Raw genomic sequence first — 21,925 nt, 5'->3', positions numbered from 1 at the left:
CCTTCGCTCAATGATTTTGCCATTGATTGTTTTGCTAGTTTCAGCAGCACAATTTGAAAGAACAGTGAGCCAGACAATGACTCGTGTACCAGCTCTCCCCAGAGCATGACAAAGGCCACACGTGAGCATGAAAGCCAGTTAAATAGCATAGACGAAGCGGTTTCGTGATATTCTGTGGTAGGTCAAGAAATAGAGACCAATACATAAAGCAATTTTATAGATGCGTTGTCTTTGGTGGACAGTGTTATTGTCATTAAGGAAATCCAAAAATATACATAAATATAAATAATATGTGAAAATAAATAAAATAAAATAACAAATAAACCAACCATTTATGGTTGGTTTATGGTTGCTTGCCTCTATCTCAGTGGTAAGAGCATTGAATTAACAACGCAAGGTTGTGGGTTCGATCCCAGGGGATTGCAAATACCTATGTAAAATGTATAGGATAAAGCAATGTAAGTCGCTTTGGATAAAAGCGTCTGCCAAATGCCTAAATGTAAATGTAAACATAGTTTTAATACAATATAAAAAAAAAATTATTAACACCTGTGCAACCGCCAACATTACACTTGAAAATGGTGAAAAATAAATAAAAAGCCATAGCCCTGAATTTTCTTTATATACTAGAGAAATTTTCATGATATTGGCTAATGCACTGACCTTGGCATTTATAAATTATACAACTAAGTTACAACTAAACACCAAAAATAATTCAACTAAATCATTAAGTAAAAACAAACTAAAGAAAAAAACTAGAAATAACAATACAATCAGCCTGATCTCATGTGAATTTTGAGGTGGCTAATTCATATCAATTCATATGATGCGAATTGTACAATAATGTAAGATTTTTCGAAAAGTGCCAAACCATCATTACATCACTGGCACAATAGCAGATCACACTAAAACATTCAAATGAGATCGTACTAATGGATATGAATAAGCCACACCGTCAAATAGTTATGAATTACCGCATCTTTGTGTAGGTAGAACCTATAATGCTCTTGATGGACAATGGTAGATTATCTCTTTCTAAGTATTATCTGAAAGATCTGTAATAAATACACCCAAAAAAAGAAGCTAACCATAACCCTTTTGAAAATCAAATCTATATCTGTATCTGAAGAAGACGACAATGCCCAAGGCTGTGCTCCAATCAGAGCCACAATCACTGGGCAGCGTGTCATGGCCGAATTACCGAAGCGCAAAAACATGTTTAATCTTTCATCACAGACCAAGTGACACAGCTGAGAGAATGTCTGCTCTCACAGGCGAAGGAAAAGCCTGACTGATTCCTAACACAAAGACAAAGATAAAACCTTTATTTTATCAAAGCTATCCCTGACCTCCAACTTTTGGGGCAGAGATGGTATCCAGCCGAACGTGTCTACAATATTACCTGTGTTAAACCCATTTGAATTTTTCACTCTTTGAAACACTGCCCACCTTTTCTCTTCACACAATAACTCAGATTACTCACATAGTACTTCCAAGTACTTCTGTGCCTGGAAGTCCTTGACCGCTGGATGGTCCACAATGCAAACCACAGGAACTCCATCATCTTCTCTTGTGACCGTTAACTTTAGCAAGCTAGTCACAGTGTACATCCTGTCATACGTGACCTCCACTTTAGACCTCCCTGTGAAAGAAAGAAATTAAAACATCAAATTCAATGGCTTTCATTTTCATGGGAATGTCCTTGGCCATTTTTTAAAACATTTCAAAATGGAGGCCGCAGCATACTTCACATCCTTTGAGTTAAGGTTAAAAAAAAAATGCATCCCCTTTCACATATGCGTTTCAGTTGCTGACTGAACTTAACAATGACAAGGGTACAATAAAAGGCCTCCCGCAGAAGCACCTGATATGTACAGTAACCACACAGAAGGAGCCATGCGGCTGAAACAGCCCCGTCCTGTCAGGGCTTGTTATGCAGCTGTCACTCACAGGCAACTGTGTGGGCTGTGATGCCGTGTTTGTGCTTTATGAAGTGAGATATAATAGCTGTAGTGGACGCTTCTGACCCACAGCCCTCCTTCAACAGCATCAAGTGGGCATGAAGAACACAAAAGACTTAGAGTCATTGTGTGGCTCCAGACAATAGCCTCGCAGCACTGCACAGACCTCCATCACTCAATTACTGCTCTGGCCTTGCAGGAGCCACAGGAGTGGGTGGAAAGAGAAAGGGATGAGGAAAAAAGAAGAGAAAGAAGGGGGCCAATGTCGTGTTTGTGTTTTTCTAAAGAAGAAAAAATCCACTTGACCATAAAAAATAAATTACTGAAAAAGTTTGAGAGATCGACAAAAATAAGAACTTTGATGGACTTTGATGGAGGGTACAAAGCGTACAGTGCGGTTGTGTCATGTGACATACGACCTTTGAAATGTCAATTTTTTTGTTTAACTGAAACACAAAAGATGCTCTTAGGAACATTTTAAAGGAGCGGTTAAAATATGCTTGATTTAAATATTAATAAATAACAATATTTTATTTATATTATTCAGTATTATCATTGTTATTAACAGTAAGGACAAATAAAAGCTTTTTTATCTTATCAATGATCCAAAATGCTAATTTCCCAGCAAATAACAAAAATGTCCAGAGACATATCTGGACTACTCTATTATTTCCCAAACTCCATATTTCTGACAATTCCTCATCTTGCGCATTCAGACTTCCGGCATTCCACATTAGCAGAAAAGAATGGATATTCAGACAATCATATCTTGAAAGAGAAGACACAGAGCTCATTGAGAGCCCAGAACCACCTCTATATTCTGTGACAATGCCACAGTCACTGCCGATAAAGAGATAATCACAGGTCAATCACTGTCATTCAGACATTTCTTCATTTCAATAACATCTCTCTTTTTGAAATGCAAAGAAGCTCTGATTAGTCCCGATCTGCGGCGATACAGCGGCTGAATATCAAAAGAGACACCGTCCCTATTGAAATCACAGTTTCTTCACTTTTTTGCTCCTGCTCCCTTCTCTTTGCACCATTTAATACCTTTCCGAAGGAAAGTCAATTTTTTCAAAGAGGGCATCCTGGAGATCGGGGGAAATTAGTATTTAGCGAACTTGCCTAAAGCCATTAAAAATTCAGAATCAAACTATTGTATTTTTGCCGGTCTAATTGAAAAGAGCTTATATTTTTAATGAGCAGGCCGGTGTCGTCTGACAGGAGGAAATTAACCAATCATTGTTTTTGATGTTCATTCGACCGGTCTTACGAGACAGGTGTGCGTCAACAATGAATCAGGATATAAAACAGAAGTACTACAGTACAGAGATAATAGCCAGACGATTGCGTGTGTGTGTGAGGCAAACTGAGGCACTACATGGTGGGGGCGGCTGAGTTTACATTCCAGGGCTGTATGGGTGTAACCTTTAAATGATATTTAAAAAAGCCTGATTATCCTAGAGGTAATTAGGCTGAATGATGAGGACATTTAATTAAAAATAAATCCGAAAAGGCGCAAGGGCCAAAAGCAATTTCCAGCCAGTGAGCGCCAGCGATACAGCGCTCGTGTCAGGAGAGTGGCCCTCTTTTCAGCCCCTCACTTTTTTCAACCCTTCCTTCGACCGTACCGCTATAGCAGAATATTCATGTCCTTCTGTCTGTCTCACTGAGGCGAACTCGTTCATCTTTAACGTCGCATTTGTCTAACTGTCCGATAATATATTGATGTTACATAAAAACAAAACACCCACAGACAAATGAACTGCTGTTGTTTAATGGCTGCCGAACATACTCAATGGGGTGAAAAACTCACCGCTGACTGATCTGACCACTAATTACCAAATGAAAATGTCGGTTCCATTTAACTGTCTGATGGTGGGTAGATGTTATTAGGGCAGCTAATCCTGTAATTTGTATATAATACAGAAAATGCTTGTGTCTAGACAGCTGTAGCTTTGAATACGACCTTCAGAAAATATGGTATGAGAAGTAAAATCACAGACAATGACAGTCAAAAGTCTGGACATTCTTGACTGAAATTCTTATGTCTTAAAAAATACAGAACTGTAATTAAATCAAAAGTGTGATAATTTTTTTCTTCTGCAGTTTCTTTTCTTCTTTCGGCACATAAATAATTTAGATTTTGTGCAAATTCATCATTGATGACCTTTTACTGACTTATTATCATTATCATTATTAATAATAACATTATTGTTAAAAAAAATTTGTCCAAACATTCAACGTTACAGTAACACTTAGTATAGGGAACAATTCTCACTATTAACTAGTTGCTTATAAGATGCCTATTTTTTGCATATTGGCTGTTTATTAGTACTTATAAAGCACATATTCAACATGACAATATTCTACTTCCCTAATCCTACCTAATACTTAAACTACCTTACTAACTATTAATAAGCAACAAGTTAGTAGTTTACTGAGGCAAAAGTCATAGTTAATGGTTTATTAAAACCGAGTATTGGACCTTAAAATAAAGTGTGACCTAAATTAATTAATACAAATATTTTCTTAAAATTTGAAAGAATAAGTAATATGATTAATGCCTATTATTTGTTGATGCCATCAAAAGTCTTAAGAAAGTTTACCAAAAAAAACATACACGGAAAAAACATCCAGAAAACAAACAAGTGTTTTTTGTATGTACGTAATGTTTGTGGCTTGACCCACCCGGTAGCTCTTTGTCTCCCTTCATCCATCTGATGGTGGCGGCGGGTTTGCTGCCTATGGAGGTGCAGGCGATCTCTGTCTCGTTTCCTTCACTGACGATGTCCTCGCGGGAGTCTATGATTGGGTTTCCTGGTGGGACTGAGAGAGAACAGACAGATTTTACAGGGCGGTCCGTAAATCAAGCACCACTAAAGCTTGACGGTGGAGTCACATTCAGCCGTACCACACTGACAACAAATAGACGGTAACACAACATCAATATAGCTGGCATAGTGGCGGTACTCGGTCAGGGTTAGCTGCAAAAAGACACAGTGAAAGGTCTGGCTAAGCAAGACTATACATTGTGATTATCCTCTGATTAGAGAAGCATGAGTACATTACCACGACTTAAGTGGAAAACTACACACTTCTATAATATTATCATGCCTCCATAACAATTAGCGAGTCCTTCAAAGTCACCAGCATCACCACACAGAAATGTAAAAAGAAATGTAACGACCTTTGTGTGGAGAATCAGACAGTCCTGTCCCAAACTTACAGTACATAATTCAGGGCTGTACGTTAACCTTTTATTGCACATAGCACTGGTGCTACAGAGGTAAAAATTGTTTAAGCACATGCAAAACAGTTGTATCACAAGTATAAAAGAACTGATATCATCTTTGGAAAAAATGTTTAACATACGAATAGGCAGGTAACTGACAAATTACAATAATGATACATACAGATGGAGAAATTGGACCATATCATTTTTAGCTTACATAAATTAGTTATCATTTCAGTTCAAGTAATATATTTGTCCACATAAACAGTAAACAATACTATAGTATTAATTGTAGTAAACTGCAGTAAAAGTCCTAGACACTATCATATTTTTGAATCTTACTTAAGTGTACTACAGTTTCACAACAGTTTATCAATTTACTAAAATGGTACTACTATTATCTATAGCAAATAAAGCAGAAGAGTTTTTAAACTGAGTGACGGGTAGTCCCGAAGACGTTTGTGCTTTCAGTGTGGTTGACTGTAGCTTTACTCAAACTGTAAAAATGCCTGTGAAATAAACTGGAGATCAAGTTAATGTTTTCATTTCCTGCAGACAAGTCCACTGTCATGTGTGTAGTATGTTCAACTAGAGAAGAGAAGAGTAGAGAAGAAAATAAAGTCAGAACAGATCAGTAAGATGTTGACGGAAGAGATGTGTTTTCAGGTGTTTCTTACAGATGGCTACAGAATCTGCAGATCTTGTAGCAGAAGGCAGATCATTCCAGATAGGTGCAACAGATCCGGAGAAGGTGCGCGAGAGAGATATATGTCGCACTGTACAGCCCTGTGCTTGGATAAGCCAATATTGTCATGTTGAGGTGGTCACGGTTGATATTTTGTCATTAAAACAGAATGGGTATCATTGTGAACGCTGACTGCACTGTGTGGTTTGTGTACCCTATTGTATACTTTTGATGAAGAATAACTACAAAGCTAGCCAAAAAATACTGCTCATTTAACCGGTTTATGAGGTAACAGGCTGGCGTGACAAAATTTCCCATCATTCTCTATGGCAGAATGAGCATGATAAAATACATTAAGCATTAATTACACAGCTAATGCATCGTTGGCTCCTCGTTTTATTGTACCAGCTCTTAAAAAAGCTTCCTGTTTTTGTAGGGTAGTAAAAACAGAAATATGAAATGGGCTGACATGGTCTATTTCATTTATATAAAATGTCCATTTTAAACTCATCTGTATTTATTTTTATGTGCAAGTGGAAACGTCCCACGAGGATCCTTTAGTAACATAAGTGAGAGAATCATCGCTTCACAATAAAGCCAACGCATCTAGATGACTGCTACATGAATCTTCAGACTTTTTTAGAAATAAAAATAAACACAAAATATATCTTCCTTCAAAGGCTATACAACACTTCAAAATTGCACTGCATGTCATAGATGGGTGCACTTTAATGCTTTCATTCAACGTTGTATCAATGCAAGCATGATTCCGACTACACTATTCCATCTATTGTCCAGGAGGCTTGCGACATCGAAAGCGTTTACCTGAAAAGGTCGCAAACCTCTTGGAATCTGGCAGAAATGTCACGCAGTTTTTGGACAAAGTAATACAACAGTAAAGGTAAAAGACGAGTTTCTTGTTCCCCCGAGCAGCAGGGCTCTATTCAAGCTTTCTGCTTTAGCTCGGGCGTCTGAAGCTGTGGAACTGACGCCCAGCCACTCGAAGGCATTCAGCAAACTCTCCATCAACCAGCTCCCTCCCGCATGAAACTCTGCTCTCAAAACCAAATAATCACTTTTAAGTGCTGGTGATTTCGCCGTTATGTGAAGACGCGGAACACGGAAAAACATGTATGCACACTCGCACACACACAAACAATAATTCAGCTGAATGGCTCCGCCATGCTATGCAGAAGTCCTCACAGAAAGTAGCAGGTGAAGTGTTTGTTGAGTTTTGAGAGGGCTTTCAGCAGCCCCTACAAACATCAGTGTGCGTGTGTGTGTGTGTTTGTGTGTGTGTTTGTGCGCGCTCCATTCTGAAATATGAATGACTCCAAGCTCAGAATCTGGCTTGGCTATGTCTCAAACCTTCTGTTAGGTGAAGATGAATGGCTATATCTTGATTCAACACTGCTGTAGAATCTCATAAAAGCTGCTCCACTCTGGTGATTGATCATAAAGGGATGTCTCAAGAAACAAAGAAGCCATGTGCGCGCGTGTGTGTCTCCGTGTTTGCTTGTGGACCTTATGGGACATTTGTCGGTCAAAGAAAGAGGTCTGGGTTTGTGTAATCTCATGCAGCTCACGGTGTCTACCACGTGTGCTTTGTTCATGTGTGTGTTTGTTACTTACTTAGCACAGTGATGTCGGCGTAGGCCTCCTGTGGGGGGTCCGTATACAGCTGGCACACGTATCTGCCCTCATCTGACAGGGACACGTTGGACAGCGCCACACGCAGCTCGTTCTCTGAGAAGTTGACCAGTTGGAAGCGAGCATCCTTCAGAGCTGCAAAGTCAACAGAGAGAAAGAGCAGACGATACATATTGCGAAGCAGTAGTTTATTACAAAGAGCATTAGAAACATGCATGAGAGAATTAGGTGGATTTATTTCCATCTGAAGGGTGGATTGTGTTTGCACTGAGGCAAGTAAAGAAGCCATTTGCTGCTTTGAAGAAACTGCTTATAAGCGGCACCAGGGGAGCGTAGGAAGCGTTTAGACTATATTTTCAGATAAGTTGAAAGGTGCCCCTTGGGAATAATTGAATTGATTGAGATTGCTGCGCACTTTGAAACGCGGACGACTATTTCTGGCATCGTCTGACCCGAGCGTGGTATCACTGGGGTTTGAAACAGGGATACTAGTCTTGGGACCTGGTGCATTAAACCTGAGTGACACCTAAAGCTTTTCATCTTCATAAGTATGAGTATATGAGGGAGTTGCTTTAACTATGAGAGTTTTTAGCCCTGAAAACAAACTTCCTCAAAACACACTTTTAATATGTTTCATTAATGCTTTTTGATGCTTTATTGTAAGAATCACTATTGAACCATGAACATCATGTCCACCATTGAGTTTGTTTGATAAAAAAGTAGAAATAAATGAAATAAAATGACAGATTTCACCACCCAGGCTAATTTCATGTATACAGACAATTTACATCTTTATACCATTTGCAAACTTTTACAAAAATCTTCTTTACTGGAAATCACCCATATTACAGTTTTCATTTCAAGCACGTAAAAAAACTCTGTTTTAATGTCGAAACTGAAGCTTAAAGACAGTTGATATTATGATTAAAATATCAAAATGGTAGTTATGTGGAAAAAATATAATTATAAATACAATTTTATAAATACAATTGCGTATATAATTGAATTAGTTTTTCTGATAGATTGTCAGTTTAAAATCACAAATCGGGGGTCTGAAGTCAATGAATAAAATAGACACATAAGACATCTGCAGAGTAAGAAGAACTAATCTGAATTTCTTATTGATATAAATTTGCGTTTATTAGTTCTGTTAGAAAGCAATCCCTGTGACATTCAAGCAACAGCCATGTGTGCTTGAATCAAATCTTTCTCAAAATGAAAGACAGATCTGAAAGTCTTGCTCCAGCGCAACAGAGAGAACCACACGCCGATCCTAAATTCTGTCTGGAGACAGGTTCTCTCTCCTAATTACGTGGAGGAATGGAATCCTTCGGCCTAGAATAATGAGAGAAGTCCATTAGACCTCGCTCTGTCGGTGTGGGAAGCTGAGAGAGGAAAGTGAATGGTGCCGAGGGAGAGAGATGGCGAAATAGAGATGAAAGGCTACCGGCACCCCGCCACCCCCATCCGCCCTCCACTCCCGGATAAATTCCAGCCCGATCGACAGAGCATTTATGACACAGAGAGCACTCGCACTCGCGTTTGTTCTCGCCCGCCACGACCGAGTTCAAAGGAGCGTCGAAAAAAGTGAATAAATAAAGAAATAAATAAAAGGGAAAATAAATAAAGAAATAATCGTGTATCATTAGAGATTTTTGAGCCGATGGGATCATGAAAGCGGCCTCTGATGGCGCGGGTTGTTGATTGTTCTTGGTTCCAGCTGGTTAGCCATGCTCTTTAGCTTTTATTCAAAAAGAGAAAGATAAAGAAGGGCTGGGTGAGGAGGGGGGACATGGTGGAGAAAAAACTGTGAAAAATTCTGGCCTATGAGATCAGTGCTTTTCTCGGTACATTGCAAACGGAAAAAGATCTTCACCGTTCTTTATCGCTAACAGTCTTCTTATGCATCCATTTCACCCACACGGGCTCCTCGCGCCCATACGTGCAATCTGCAGCACTGGAGACGTAAAGATCCCTCTTTCTGTACACGTCTCGGTCCATTTCTCACACACGTCGCCGAGACCACGCAGGAAGACCCTGCTGCCAAGGCAACGCATTTCTCACCTTTGATCATGATGTCAAGGTGTCGTACGCAGAGAAAGAAAATACAAATAAATAAAACATCACGCACATGTTGCCTTCACATCTATATTCGGCGGAGCAGAGGTGCGTGAGTGAGAGTTTATTGAAGTAATGTCAGAGCTTGTGTGTAATAAAGCCACAAGCTACTGAAGGAACATTGAAGAAAAAGACTTTGCTTTTTGTGCACGGACCAGAAGCCGTTGTGGTGGTCTTTGTTTTGAAACGCCAAGCCGCACGTCTTTCATGTAGCTGGTGCGTAATGTGCGACTAATTAGAGCGGCCAGCTTGAAAGCGGGAGTCTGGCTGTCAGGAGGAGGGCAGGCAGAAGCTAATGATTTAATTCAATTTATTGATTGGGGAAATGTGAGGATTAAAATAAAGTGATAAGGAGCAGGGAGCCAAACGGGTTTATAATCTATTGTGACTGTGCGTCAGGTGGAGAGACAGCAATAATTATAGCATTATGAAAACATGAATAAGTGTTGTGTCAGCTCTAATGGGGAAAAGAGAGGCCAGGAAACTCGCGAGCCCAGCACGGAAGATAAGAACGGCTTTGGTGCTAAAGAATATAGGAGTGTGCGAAAACAATGCATTTTAAAACGGACTTGTCAACTCAATGGTCTTCTTTAAGTTTTGTTTAATTAGGCCGGCCCTGGGTTCACCGTTTATTTATTTATTATGCCTGGCTGTACACGTTTATACAGATGGCTGAAGGGAAAGCAGCATTGTGATATGAGAGGTCCTGGTAATTATGGCATTAAAGATACTCATCTTATGATTTAATACAATATGAAGAGTCCGTTTAAAAACAAATTAAAATCATCTTTTTAATTATGTAATCATTATTGTTGTGTTAGTTATTGTATTTTTTGATTATTAAATTAACACAGACCAACTGCAGTGTGATTGATATTAATTGGAATGCACAATAAAATAAAATAAAACTCTTTGATACAGTCAGCTTTCAATTCAATACAATACACAACACTAGGTTAACGATATTCTGAACAAAATAAAAAAACGAAACTGTAGTTCAAATATCCACTGTCAAGAAGGCTGTCACTTGGGTAGTACCCTTTTAAAAAAAGTACATATTTGCAAGCGTGCATAATAGGACCTCAAATGTACATGTTGGTAACAGATGTACATTACTTGTATTTTAAAGGCTACCACCTCAGTGAAAACTTGGGTACAATTTTGCACAATTTCTGATGTGAATTTAATTTCAAAACATTGAGAATTTAAAACTTTTTTGTTGTACACATACTTATCAAATCGACAACATTCAAAGTTTAATTAAACCTTTCTGTATGTAAAGGAATACAAACTGAATCAGTCAATCACAAAATATAACAGAATTTTAATGAAAATTTAAGAAAGATGAAGAAATATACCTAATGCAATATAGCGCAAAAAACAAAACATTAAAACATGTATTTCGAAACCGTTCACAGGTTTGCAGCTCAGAGCTCAATAAATAGGTCTCACAATCATAAGACACAAATAAAATAAATAAGAGATGCGGCGATATATTTGCCAATACTCCGTATCGGGCGATTTTTCTAAAACTATCGGCTATCGACAGATAATTTAAATTGTATGTTATACTACTACCTTTTAAGGTTACATCTTGAGTTTAATCTATGTTTTGCTTACATGTGTTTTTCTTTTTTTGGGGGGGAACGCTGCTTTGATACAATAAAAATGAAGCGCTTTAAAAATAAATCTGACTTGAATTGACTATATATTTAGATAATACATACAATTTCATTATTTATACAAATATAATTACATATTTTATCAGTGAAATCTCCAGAGTTATTTTTTTTGTAAAACTGCTTTTTATCTCATAATTAGAAACACCACATTAATTAACGTTATATGTTTGCACTGACTAAGTGTGTCTCATCGGGCAAGAAATACTACATGCTTGCTTGGGATCTTCACGCCCACTAGAACACTAGGGCAAAGAATAGGAAAGTGATCGAGTGCAAAGACCACAAATGGGGGTATTTGGATGCAGCCACAGCGGCGCATACATGAGCAGTAGAGAAAGAGAAAACCATTCAGCCTCGCTGTACTTCAATATAACTAAATACATTTCAGGATTGTCTTTCTCTGCATATCGAATCGTGACCCGAATTATCGATTCTACAAACAGCCGATGACAAGGACCCAAATATCCTGTCAATCAAAAGAGGACAGGAAGATGCGATAAATTTGTGCTCTGTATATAGAAAATGAAGCATCATCGATTTAATGTTTAATATTGACTGTCATTATGTGAACAAATTAAGTTCAGAAACTTCAGAAATATTAATTTAATCTCCAGAATCTGTATGAGGCAGATATCACTCTGAATAATTGGCGGTATCTGAAGAAATTTAGTATATGTGCATTTTTAAAATAAATGAGCATAGCTCTGTAATACATTTAAATTTTTTACACTACGTGGTATTAAAAGCCAGTTGTGAATAACCTGCACTTTTGATTTGTCCACAACCAGAAATGTGTATTAGCAAAGTAAACAGGGTCAATTTCGATTCCCCATAAACTTTAAACGTGAAAAGTGTGAAATTGCATAAACAGACAGTTGCCCTCAGGACATCTAGTTATGCTTTACATAATTGTACTTTTTCCCTTTTTTCTGAAACACAGATCAACAAAATCATGCCATCCTGATGAAGAACAAAAAGAAGAACTTTGTGACCCAAACTCAAACAGCACGTCTGACTGTGTACGTGCCCTTTGTTACAGCCGTGGTATTTTCGGACACAGTGCCGGACATGATGACAGCAAGAGTCTGCGGTGCCGCGGGAGGTTGTCCCAACCCCGCGAGGGGGACCGTTTCTGTCGGCCAGCTACATCCAGCGCGCTGTGGGTGTAGTGGAGAAAGAAGCTCAGCGTGATTTCTGGTGCCTTCAGAGGGCACGCTGCCCAGTAAACCAGCCTCCCTGCCTGACAAAACCTTTTAAAGCTTATCGCCCTAAAAAAGCATGCACAAATGCTTTAGCACAATGTTTTTTTTTTCTTTCATTTACTGGGGATTTTACAAGGCTTTAACCTGTATTATGTTCTCACAGTCCATTCAGGGAAAGGACGACTGGATGTGTGAAGCTAGTCTCTGTATTATCTTTTTAATTGTCCTTAAAATAAGTGGTGTCGTAATACATATATGAGGACAGGTGCAATGGACCACATATACTTTAAAAGAATCTGAAAGATTCAATAAGTAGGGAAAGAAAATATGAGATGACGCAAGGACAGAGTACCAGAGAGAGGACAATGTTTGTCTCCTGTAACTTGCATCCAGCAAATAAGTTTTCCACTGTTTAACACATCCTACTGTCCTGCTGCCTAAATAGTACAATCGCTCTTCTGTGACACTACTGCGACATTTTCATGTAGAGGTCATAGGTCAAAGAGACACACACATTTGAGGTGACCAGTGCTGAGAAGATCTAATATGAGTCATGCATCATATAAATTAAATAAATAAATGTTGCTTTCTTCTCACACTAGGTTGGGGGTATATGAGGTGTGTAAAGAGGAGGAGGTGCTTAAGAAACTCCACAGCGGTTAGCGTCTCCTGCTGTACTAGCGCTGAACACTGCCAAAGATTCTCACCGTTTGCTTCTCTCCCCACATATTTCCTTCACCTTCCGAGAAGCCAAGAGTTTAGAAGAGCTTTTACCTCCCGACTTCCCGGTCAGCTTCTTAATGTAAAACTTCTCTAGATTTAGTCAAAATTTTAGTGTCATGTCCTTTTTTGAGTCATGTGGTTAAAAAAAATAGCGTGATCAGTTTCTTGCAGTGTAACGTGTTGTATCTATGTACATTCTAAATTGATTTTATAATATGTTTTTACATAAAAAAACTTGTAAAATACTCATTTACATCTAAAAATGATCAGTTTTAAAATCTACAAAAAAACTGCCACTTTAACCTAATCTTTAATTTATGAACATGAATGCAATAAAATAACATGAAATAATAATGACCAACCCTTTAACAGCATCGATTACACTTGATTAATCTTAATTCATCTGTTATTCATTCATTTGTCATATTATTGTTATAATAATATTATGTTATTATGTTAAAATGTATAAATAGTTATTATTAATGAACACTTACCAAAAATAAACAATATTATTATTCATAAATAATACCTTAACCCATATTAATACACTGTTAAATGTTCATTTTAGTTCATGATTCCTCAAGCAGCGCTAAGTCGACCAAAAAGAGGCGATGAATAGACCAAACATGTCATTCCAAAACATGGCTTTAGAAATCAATATATTTTTGTTTATGTCAACGAACAAGCCTATCACTGGATTACCACAGCAATCCACAGAAAGTCTGTTTCTAGGCTGAACACTTTAGACTGACCCTTTAATGCGATTTTTTTCCCTCAACAGATATTAAATTGACAACCCTAGAAAAATAAACCCAGTACACTCCTTTACAATCCAACCTGCTCAGAGAGACTTCAAAACCAAAAACAAATGACACCACAAACAAGACCTGCAAAAATTTAGAGAGACGAAACCTCCCAGAAAAGTCTCTTTGTGTATGAATGGCTGATAGCCACCTTGATTATCCGTGCTCGCTTCTCCTCTTTTCTCTCGCTCCTGCTTGTACTTTCTCATTTCCTTTCCCTTGCTCTTGTGTTCCTCTTCCGAATCTCATTTGTATTGTTTTCCCAGGTTTAATCCAAGAGGCTCCGGGACACATGCTGCCGCTTCTAAATGGCAGCAATCAATTTTGATTACCGGCCACGGTTACTTTGAGAAGAGCCCATCAAAGTTTTATTAAGAAGACGGGCGATAATTACGGCCTTGCATGGCCCGAGAAACCTGGAGTCTGGGCCTCGCTAATGATTGGAAGCAGAGAGATAAAATGACGGTTCAGAAGACCTTAATCCAAACTCTGAGAGCGCCAGGCACACAATCACTTTAACCATCACTTGATGAGGAAAGTCCCTCAGGCGACTGATGGCTCTCCTGCTCTCTCTCCTTGACTGGAACAGTCTTTAACCAGAGTGCCGTTTATAGGGAAGGAGATGAAAATGACTTGGTCTGGCACCTCGCTGAGGCTTATCATTATTTCAGAGAAAAGTGTTGAAATAAAAAGGACAGACCTTTCCGGGGACCGTTCGCAGGGAGCGCCGCCACATCCGCTCGAAACTGCCGCCATGTGACGGATTCAATTCGGACTGACCTCGAGCGCACTTAGGAACTATTTAAAAATGCTTCCTTTAAAAGAGAAAACACCATCATCAAAGAGGTTTTTTTTATACAGCATGGGACCGAGGCCTCAATATTTCAGATGAAACCCTCTGCTATAATTACACAGTGCAGCTGTATGGAAACATCAGAGCGTTCTCGGGTAAGACGGATCACACGAGAGCGAGGCAAATCGCTGAAAAAAGCATGGCCTCAATAGTCAGCTGGGTCTCTATCGGTTGCCCTCAAAAGCGCAATGGATTACTCTGATGCATTAACACTTCCTGTCTTCCAGGGAAGATATCTGGGGACAGACGTGATGTTGTGTATGTGTGGGTGTGTGAACTCACGTCTGACGTCCCTGAAGTAGATGGTCTGTCTGTTGGGGTTGAGGAGCTGGATGACGGAGTCGTCGTTGATTTTGATTCGACAGCTGATGATGGCTGTCTCTCCCTCCACCACAGACACGTTGTCCGCTACGAGGTTCTGGCTTTGGACTGTGGACAATGAAAGAGAGAAAAAGAGAGAGAGGACAGTGGTGAAGCAAAAGTGTCTTGTGATAGGAAGATACTTGACGTTTTGACACAACCTCATGGAATTAAGGTCTGTCTGTTTCTTTCTGTCTGTCTGTCTTTCTGTGTTTCATTCTATCTGCCCATCTGCCCGTTCCTTCTTGTCTGTCTGTCTGTCTGTCTGTCTTTCTTTCCTTCTTTCTTTCCGTCCATTAGTCCTTCCTTCCTATCTATCTGTCTTTCCATTCTTCTTTCATTCTTTTTTCCTTTCATTCTTCTTACTTCCTCCTTTTCCGTATTTCTTTTATTCTCTCTTTCCAGTCTTCTTTCTATTCTTTTTTCTTTGTTTCTTTCTTTCTTTCATTCCATTCTTTCTTTCTTTCCATTGTTGTTTCTATCTTTCTGTCTGTCTGTCTGTATTTCTTTATTTTATTCTATCTGTCCGTCTGTCCATCCCTCCCTTCCTGTCTGTCTGTCTGTCTGTCTGTCTGTCTGTCTGTCTGTCTGTCTTTCTTTCTTTCTTTTTTCTTTCTTTCTTTCTCTTTCTTTTATTATATCTGTCCATCCGCCCCTTCCTTGCTGTCTGTCTTTCTTTCTTTCTGTCCATCCGTCTGTCCGTCCGTCCTTCCTATCTATCTGTCTGTCTGTCTGTCTGTCTGTCTGTCTGTCTTTCCATTCTTCTTTCATTCATTTTTCCTTCCATTCTTCTTACTTTCTCTCTTTCCATTCTTCTTTCATTCATTTTTCCTTCCATTCTTCTTACTTTCTCTCTTTCCATTTTTCTTTCTTTCTCGCTTTCATTCTCTCTTTCTAGTCTTTTTTCTTTCTATTCTTTTTTCTTTCTTTCCCTCCATTCTTTCTTTCCATTGTTGTTTCTTCCCTCCTGTCTGTCTGTCTTTCTTTCCATTCTTCTTTCTTTCTTTTATTATATCTGTCCATCCGCCCTTCCTAGCTGTCTGTCTTTCTTTCCGTCTGTCCTTCCTTCCTACCTGTCTATCCGTCTTTCCATTCTTCTTTCTTTCCATTCTTACTTTCTCTCTTTCCAGCCATCTTTCTCTCATTCTATCTTTCTATTCTTTATTCCTTCTTTCTTTCCTTCTATTCTTTCTTTCTTTTCATTGTTGTTTCTTTCTTTCTTTCTTTCTTTCCGTCTATCCATCCATCCATCCATCTCGCATAGTGTCCGTATAACCATTTACCGTTTGGCAAAAGTGAAACATTGGTCCATAAGCGCTTCCTGTTTCACACATATAATTGATCCTTTAGACATAGATGGATAAATGATATGATAGATCTGTCTGTCGTAATTGGTAATTGAAAACCCCATATTGTTGGTCAACCTGTACTGACCAAAGTGACAAAGTCAGACTGGACGAAATGGTACCACTGTCCATTTCCGTAATGCCGAGATGTTCCCTGCATCGGCTAAACCCACAATCTCACACTTACATGAGTGCACAATGAAGAGCAGGTGGCAAAACACAGCTAGAGTGGGTGTGAATATCCAGCAGAGTGTGAAAGTGTTTTTTTCCCTCTCTTTCCCGCATAGTGTGTGCTTGAGATTGCCTGTTTTCATGTTACACATGCTCGGTCCAAATCCCCTCTCTGAATCAGATCACCATGTGATAAAAGCCGCCACAGCCTGGGAAATGAAGCTGCAGACCTTGACTGCTTGACCTGAAGCGAAAATGTATTCTGCAAAATTTGTGTTTTTCTGCGAGCCAAAGGCCCGCTACACTATAAATGAGAACAGACCATTAGATAAGAACATAAGAACCAGCTAATTCACCGTTTTTCCACCAGAATAAAAACGAAAATAAAGAGCCCCGCGGCCGCCTGCCCCGCAGAGCTGAGAGGAAAGCATGAATGGGCCGTGTCTGTAGGTAAATAAATATATAAATGTGACGTGACTTTAAGGCACTTCCGAAAGCTAATTTGCATGCCTCAGTTGTCTGGCACCTCTAAACAGCCCTGTCACTTAAAGCAGAAGGGAAGAAAGAAATCAGATTGCGCGATGGTGACAGATAAGGGAAGACAGTTTAACAAAACTGAATTCAATCAGCCTGCCAGTAGCACAAAGTCAAAACACAGCGAAACAAATGAACCTCGTGAGAGTGTGACTTTCTTAAGACTCGTCACACGGGATGAGGTGTGGATTGAGAGGACTGGATTGGAAATGCAAATAGAAAGCCTGTTTATCTAGGAGATGGGGTTATGGATGAAGGTTAAGCCTGTGGTGTGCGACGGTGGTTGTCACGGAGACCGTGTTAAATGCTGGCCACTCTGTGATGGTTGAGCTGGTGGGTGGTAATCATGCTAAGTGACATCAGAAGATGCATCGGAAGGGTAAACACGCATACACAGCAGCCATGTTTGGCAAGCTAATACCCTAATGCATGACACCTATGTCAAATCTAAGAAACGTGACTAATAAGTGAGGAAAGGAAAACCATATCGATATAGTATGTGGTTGATTCACGCTTGTTTTTATCCACTTGATAACCCCAGATTTATCAAAACAACAAGTGCAACGTAAACCTTCATTGCGTTTTGTAAGCTTGAACCCAAGCCATCACTCAACCTCCTCTTAAAAACCCCACAATTCTGGTCCTGCTGAGCACAAACATATTTTTGAACCAAATGTTTTTCAAACAGTCATTAAAATGAAGACAAGTGATAGCAAAACGTACATGTAATTAGGCAGTTGAGCTTGTTTTTAACAGCCTTGGGGTGATGAGCCGGGTGCAGTTGTGTCGTGTGGGAGGCAAGGGCTAATTCTAATCACCAGAAGACCTCTCGAGACATTGCTCATATCTTTATTACTTCCAGAAAGTTCGGTGAAATCTTTGGAAACAAATTAACTGTTCGTGTTCTAGACTCTGAAAATCAGATGTTTACACACATCAGCATCAGGCAAACACGGGTGATAAAAAAATACTGAAGAAACAAACATGAACCACCAGGGTACGCCAGTGAGTCAAACTCAGTAAGGAAACAAAGTAAACATGTTAATAACATTCTGGCATGCTCTCTGGTTCTCTCACGTGTTTGTGCGTGTAGCAATGCACACAACACCATCACAGACCACACTTCAGTAGCTGATGCCAAAACATGCAACATTTAATGATTTAGTAAACCAATTTTTATACAACATCTTGATATTGATGCTTAACAAAATATATTTAACTGTATTTGAGAATTAAGTCAACATAGCTTGAGTAATTTTTCAAAAGAAATAAATAATTTGTATGTTTTACAAACTTATGAATTAACTTGAGACATATTATGAGTAGTTGACAAATAAACCGTATGTTTTTTCTTATGGTGTCTCAGCAAAAATGTACAAAAAATGTTGTCAAACAGAAAATGACATCATATGTTCTTGATCTCGGGTAACCGGTATGAAAAATTGCCCCAGTCATATTAAACGTTAGGCAAACATTGTGCACGGATCATATCGTATTAATAGAGGGATTTAACTTGTTTAGACTCTAAATTATTATTGATTATTGGAGCAGCCTGGTTTAATTAAGATAATTGTTTGTGTCACCGGAGGTGGAACAACTAAACTGATGATGAATTTCTATTTAAATGAAGCTTTCATTACCTCTAATGCTCAGGATACAGAACGTCAAAATAGGCCCCCTGCAAAAATTAGCTTTCCGTGCATGCATCGACAACAAACAAGGCATTGCAGAAATGGCAAAGAAATTTGTTTGCTGTGCATTTGCATAACTTGTTCAAACAGATCTGTGACATTATCTCTGTATTTAATTACAGACATTCAAAATAAGTAGCACAGAACATTGATCATTTTGGTCTAGATTAAAGCTGTCAGAGGACGATACTCTGCTCTCAGTGAGGCAGACAAGCCATTTATATTACTACAGCCCCAGCACCATCCCAGTGGCCCTCATACATCAAATGAGAGGAACACCCAGTGAGCACATGTGTGTGTGAGAGAGACACACACACACAGAATGGGCTAATGCAGGAGTACACTGCCGTGCTGTAAAGGTCAAAGCACTCCACTGTCCGCCTCAATAGCTCATCCTGCCTGCCGCACGTTTAAAGCAGCATGTGCAAGAAGCACGGCTTTGAATTAGATCTGAATGCAGGTGATGGTAAAAGAGTGAGATCTGGTCTACCTGTGAGCAGAAATCAGTGAGTGGGATACGATACGCATCACTATTCCAAACTGTAAAGGTCACAGCTTCTGCTCGAATATTACAGCGTAATGGCGGAGAACTCTATTCTACGCGGCTATTGTACCCGGTTGTTCGGGGGGGTTGAACTTTCAGAGCAGGTTTTTCCTTTTTGTGAACTTCCTTTTGAATGATCACCGAAAGGAAGACAAATCCTGAAGGATGTCTCTTTAATATCTTTAAGAGTTCTTACTCGTAGACAGCAACGAGTCTGAATGAAGATCAAATGGAGAAGTGTGTCGTTTCCTTTGTTGCCATTGTCATCGTTTACTTTAACATTTGGAAATTTTATCATAACTGTTCGTAATATAATATAAATTTTTTATGTGGAATGGCTTAAATATTGTAAAGAAAACAAAAATCACCATTTGTGCTCCACAGAACAAAGTCATGGTTGCTTTGGAATGCCACTGTGGTGAGTAAATGATTTTGGGATGAACTATTCCTGTATGCACGCTGTTGTTTTAATGACTCATGGTGAGTTTAGAACTTGCATAAATGTCATTATGTCATTGTGTCCCTCCATCTGCTCCTAACATATGCCAACGTGACTTCTCCAACCAAGACATCCTTGTAAAAAGAGCAGATTTTTGCATTGCTGGTTAGCAGTATGTTGTTTAGCATGGTTGTCCCCATCAAGAGATGCATTATCAACAAGACTACATTGGACAACCATAGGAACCATCCTGTTTGTCAGCAATATCAGCTCAATTTAGCAGGAGAACATCATCTACGCTGTTGTTTTAGCAGAGAGTATAAAATAAAACGAACATTCATGTTTCACAAAACATTTGAATTTTCCCATAATAAAATATTGAACTTATATCAGGTTAGTTTTTTAATGCAATAAATGCACATTTAAAAAAATAGGTCAAAATAACTATGGTCTGATCAAACGTATGTGTACCATGACCCTGTATGATGTACACATGACAAGTTATAACAAAATATTCTGCATGTTTCTTAAGTGTTTTCTGTAATTAAAATTCTGAAAAAAGTAAACATTTTTAAGAGTGGACCATTTTAATTGGTAATTCTTTTATAGCCCCTTAATGAAGTCATCATTCAGATCCTTCAGAAAGTGACACGTTGACAGTGATGCTCTGTCATGATGATTGATTTGTTAAAAAGATGGTTAAAGAAAACTTTTTGGATGACACCAACATGCTTACTGTCAGTCTTCACTTAGCAAATGTTAACTTTAGTTCCTTATTTAAATGTTTTTAAGTTTCAACCTGTTAGACATCTTGTTTATACAATTTCAAGAAATGTCTGGAGTAATAAATAGTTTAATTATTTAATCCAGTATACTTTATTTATAGGACAATTGTATTTAACCAAATTTTCAAAAGCTTCAGTATAAAGTTAAAAAGCTGCTTAACAGCAATGACAAACATGCAGAGTTCAATTCAATGTCAAGCCAAATGAAACATGGATGAATTTACCAAATCTTCTTAAGAGAACACATCAAGCTGAACTGGAATGAACTAAGCTTTTAAGAGTCTGTCTGCAGATGTGATTTTTGTGCTGAATTCGTTCACTTGGCTTACTTAATTTACATTTATGCACGTTTCATAAAAAAATCAACTTCAAAGTATAAGGTTCATGAGTATTTGTGCTTCCTGGGAATCAAACCCATGACCTTGGCAATGCTTACACCAAGCAACTTAGCTACAGAAGCAATTTAATTATGGAACTTTAATACGATATCTGAAACAACATTATGAATAATTTATATTTATTAAATTCATATTCCCAGAGTGCTTGCAAACTAGCTAAAGACTGTTAAAAGTGCCTTCACGGATATTAATTATGATTTTTATTACATTGAATCTACTTTTAAGGCAATGTGGTGGTAATAATGACGGGCTAAAGAGCAGGAAGAATGCATTTAATGCAAATATTATAATGTAAGGTTTCAATGCTGGACCCCTTAGGGTTTGCAGCTTTTGTTGTGCTTAATTAGTAACAATAGTGTTATGTTTTCATCCAGGCTATGAAACAGCATCCAAACTGGAGCGAGGATCCTTAAAGACCCCTCAGACACAAAGACCCTCTCGGCCCACCCTCCACGTACTTATAAATGAGCTGTGTACGTCGTTCACGCAAACGCGTGGTTAAGTAAATTGTGGTGATACTAGCGCTAATGAAGGGTAAAAAGCTGGCTGGATGTAAGCAGCAGTGGAATGTGGCGTGTGGGAAGGGATGGATGGCAGCCTGGTGATTAATGCGTCAGAGAACCGACGGGGGCCGGGCGCAGCACCAGAGGCCTTGCCACCTCTGCTCGCTCATTTGGAAATCTCTCACAGCAGAGGAAGAGAGGAAAAGGACTTCTGCCTCTGTGACCGAGTCTCTACTGCA

At 38.8% G+C, this 21,925-nt stretch overlaps 1 protein-coding gene across 5 annotated transcripts in view; it reads right to left on the bottom strand.

Moving 5' to 3' along the window:
• Window positions 1-21,925, bottom strand: part of cadm1a (cell adhesion molecule 1a) — a 247,973-nt gene that overhangs the window by 46,920 nt on the left and 179,128 nt on the right. For all 5 annotated transcript variants that reach the window (XM_056730895.1, XM_056730894.1, XM_056730893.1 and 2 more), the window contains 4 exons: window positions 15,198-15,344; window positions 7,517-7,669; window positions 4,656-4,793; window positions 1,484-1,642 (listed from right to left, as the gene is read on the bottom strand). In XM_056730895.1, the coding sequence (XP_056586873.1) occupies window positions 1,484-1,642; window positions 4,656-4,793; window positions 7,517-7,669; window positions 15,198-15,344 (597 nt within the window). The remainder of the gene's footprint in view (window positions 1-1,483; window positions 1,643-4,655; window positions 4,794-7,516; window positions 7,670-15,197; window positions 15,345-21,925) is intronic.

This window comes from Triplophysa dalaica, chromosome 19 (genome assembly GCF_015846415.1).
Source record: "Triplophysa dalaica isolate WHDGS20190420 chromosome 19, ASM1584641v1, whole genome shotgun sequence".
Taxonomy (NCBI): domain Eukaryota; kingdom Metazoa; phylum Chordata; class Actinopteri; order Cypriniformes; family Nemacheilidae; genus Triplophysa; species Triplophysa dalaica.
The sequence above is the reverse complement of the archived record's forward strand: the minus strand, read 5'-3'. Positions and strand labels throughout refer to the sequence as shown.